Raw genomic sequence first — 3,465 nt, 5'->3', positions numbered from 1 at the left:
CAAGGCAAAATTTGTAGGGAATGGCAAATGTCAAGCAGCATTTGACAAAATCATAGCCATACTTTTGCAGTTCTTGCTGCACCAAATTTTCAGAAAAACTTAAAATTGGTTGTAGATGCTGCGGCTGGAGCTGTGTTGCCACAGGAAGATGCAGCAGGCATAGACCACCCTGTATGCTATTACTCAAACAAGTTTAACAAACACCAAAAAACTATTCAACAAGAGAAAAAGAGACCCTTGATCTTCTGCGAGCTTTGCAACAGTTTGAGGTATACTGGGGTATCACAACCTTTCCAGTACTTGTTCTCACATATCACAATCCATTAACTTTTCTTCATAAAATTAAACATTGGGGCAATACCCCTGGGTGCTCACCTGGTAGCGGCTGGATAAGGTAATCAGGGAACCGCTGGTAGGCATCGATGACACACAATATATGTATTGGAGAAGAAAGTAGATTCCCATGGAAAAATTTTTAATGCGGTGAACAAATTTTGGAACATCATGGGTGATAAAGGTTGTGGTAAAGTTTCATCGGAATTGTGTGTGTCGTTTCGGAGAAGAAAGTAAATACATATTTTGGGGGGAAACTCCCTTTACACACCTTTAGAGACAAATTTTTCTCATGTCATGAACAACCTTCAAGCTGGCCTCCAAAGCCAATCACCAATTGGGCGTCCTCCATCATGCAGTCCTTCCTTGGCACACCTGAGCTCCAGACCACGTACAAAGTTTTCATCTGCAACCTGATGGAGTACTGCTCTCCCCTCTGGGCTGGTGCTCCTGCCTCTCACCTTTCTCGGCATTACACTGTGGAAACCAAGGCATTTAGGATCATTGATATCAACTATGATGGGGCTGAGTCTTTGGGCCTCTCACTGCAGGCAGGTCGGTGGTCTTTCTGTCTTCTACCGTCTCCTCTCCAGCCTCGCTCCCCCTGCTCTGCCTGCTATCTGTCCCGCCCATATTTCCTCAGGGCGCTCAAGGTCCGCCAAAAACCCTCTTCAGGTGAAATTGCCAAAATCAAGAATCACTGCTCACCTTCACTCTTTAATTCCCCTTTCCCCCCACATTTGGAACAAACTCCCACACTCTCTTCAATCCCACTCTTCCTTCCAAGTCTTCAAAAAACAGCTGTTCTCCACCACCTCTTATCTTATCTTCCCCCATCCCAAACCATGACCTTTTCTACCCCTGTTAATCCACCCCAAACCCACCTCCTTCATATTCACTGCTTTCCTTTCTGAAAGTCCCTGTCGTGTCCATCTTGTTTACTTGTGTACCCCATCCCATCCCTCTCCTTTCCATCTCCTAATGTCTCTGTTCCCCACTGTTTTGTGCTTCCCTCTCCCACCCCTCTTCTCTCCTGCTCCCCTTGTTATACATTCTGTGTTAGCTTTTATATGAGCCTCGACATTGAATAAACTTTGGTACATCATGGGTGATGAAGGTTGTCATCAAGTTTCATCAGAATTGTGTGTGTAGTTTCGGAGAAGAAAGCAAATACCTCTTTGAGGGGTCAATACCCCCATAAACTCCCTCTCAGGACCCCCTCAGACCCCAATCTCTTTTTTAATGCCGTGAACAAACTTTGGTACATCAGAGATGATAAAGTTGTGGTCAAGTTTCATCACATTTAAAATGCCAAATGTTAAAATTTTACTCATGCAATCACCATGAATATGGACAAATTCTTTGGATGGGGGAGGGGGGGGGATAAATTTATCCACCCTCTAATTTCAAGTGCAATGCCAGGGATTAAAAAAACAAAACAAAAAAAAACAGACATAGGGAAACACCCCCGCCCCCCCCACCTCACACCCCCCTTCAAATTGCACCATGGTAACATGTTAATTAAGGTCGTGTATAAGATACTGCCACGTACAACGGTAAACGTTGGGATTTTTTCTTTCTACGACCTTTAAAATCGTTATTTTATTTAATACTCCTGGCTCTAGGGGGGAGTTCGTGGCCATCGCAAAAGTACAAACTCACCCATGATTTTATTGTTGTACATACCAAGACCTTTCAAAAGAAATTGGGTGACAAGCCCAAATCTGTACAGATTTTGCTTCATAGGGCGCTTTTCAAAATGGCCGCCATAAGTATTACTTTTGACCATATCTTGGTCTGTGAGACTCATAGAGACATGATATTGGTGCCAAAACCTCTGTTTTCAGTCAAGGAACTCAATAAGACCAATAACAATTACATTGGCTCCTTCGTTTGTGGCAGCCATCTTGAATTTCAAAATGGCCACCATTCAAAATTGCAGTTGTCCATATATCAGTCATCAAAACACATAGACGCTTGATGTTGGTGGTTATACTCATGCATTTAAGCCCAAGGAATCAAATGATAAGAGTATAAATAATACAGTGGTTCATTTGGTTGAGTTATCATGTAACCTTAAATCTCTGGGAACGAGGTTTGTCCTGGAAAAGAACGCAGACTGTGGCATGCTCAGACACATTCGCACCTTCATGATCCCAGTTGTCAACGGCTGCTGATGTGAATTCTCCAGGATCAAAATGAGCTGGTAATGCAACATCCTGCCTATTCTGCTGTGCAGTGTAGGTTGCAATGTCATATTGATATCGTCGCAGTTCTCTGTAGCTTAGCGCAAGCCCTTGACGATTCAAGATATTGGTGATGATTTTCCCTCCATGTCCGAGACTGTGAGCGGATTCAGCATTCATTACATGCATTGGCGTTCTCCTTCTGCCACAGTGATGTACATAATACATAGTCTGAAACAGAGCTTGGATCTTCCTGCAACGTTGAGCAGAGAGGGAACCATCAGCAGTCTGTTTGGAATCACTGTTATTCCGACCCTCACTATTCTGTTTCACATGCATCGTCATCTAACTCTTCATCATCTACATCTTCTGCTGTAGGATCTGTTTCCGTCATTACAGCTTCAGCTGCCTTGGGGTATGTCTCGGGGTTAAAATTGTATAAATATCCTAAAAACCTAAGTATCTGTTCTGGCATTTTCATACTGGAGCATGCATGTTTTAGATCTTGAGCATCACAGAATCTATCATCTAGGTTAAAATCATGACTATCAAGACTTTGACGTAGCACACTGGCGCAAACCTGTACAGGATCAATGGAGTGAATATGCTCTGCCAAAACATCTGCTCTATTACATGGCACACTATAAACCATCAAAGACTTTCGCAACTGGTCAGGATATGTAAAATCAATGCCACTACCAAAGTGTCTAAAAAAATATATCTTCACATCTCCATTGCGAAATTGATGCTCGTCCTCCACAAGTCTATTCAATCGTTCTCTGATTATACTTAGTTCATAGCCATTGCCACTTTTCAGTCCCTCTTCTAACTCAGAAACGATATCACTCCATGCACGCTGCTTGGGGTTCAGCTCTGGTGTATCGCCAGTTGAACGTTGAGCATTCTCAAACTTTTGGATGTATGATGTCATCCACTATTTGTGATA

General features: G+C 42.9%; 1 protein-coding gene across 1 annotated transcript; it reads right to left on the bottom strand.

Moving 5' to 3' along the window:
- Positions 1–2,399: 2,399 nt before the first annotated feature.
- Positions 2,400–3,465, bottom strand: LOC147023507 (uncharacterized). Its single transcript, XM_085890342.1, has 2 exons — positions 2,870–3,465; positions 2,400–2,820 (listed from the first exon to the last, which is right to left on the bottom strand). The coding sequence occupies exons 1-2, from the start codon at positions 3,448–3,450 to the stop codon at positions 2,400–2,402; spliced, it is 1,002 nt and encodes a 333-aa protein (XP_085746468.1). The 5' UTR covers positions 3,451–3,465.

The sequence above is a fragment of the Eptatretus burgeri genome, chromosome 7, assembly GCF_056783735.1.
Source record: "Eptatretus burgeri isolate ZD-2024b chromosome 7, Ebu_testis_v1, whole genome shotgun sequence".
Taxonomy (NCBI): domain Eukaryota; kingdom Metazoa; phylum Chordata; class Myxini; order Myxiniformes; family Myxinidae; genus Eptatretus; species Eptatretus burgeri.
The sequence above is the reverse complement of the archived record's forward strand: the minus strand, read 5'-3'. Positions and strand labels throughout refer to the sequence as shown.

Bases quoted from the DNA above. Each gene is read 5' to 3' on its own strand.
- LOC147023507 (XM_085890342.1), bottom strand. From the start codon at position 3,450: ATGACATCATACATCCAAAAGTTTGAGAATGCTCAACGTTCAACTGGC. The intron at 2,821-2,869 runs GTTAGATGACGA...TCGGAATAACAG, and splicing joins GAAGATGTAGATGATGAAGA to TGATTCCAAACAGACTGCTG.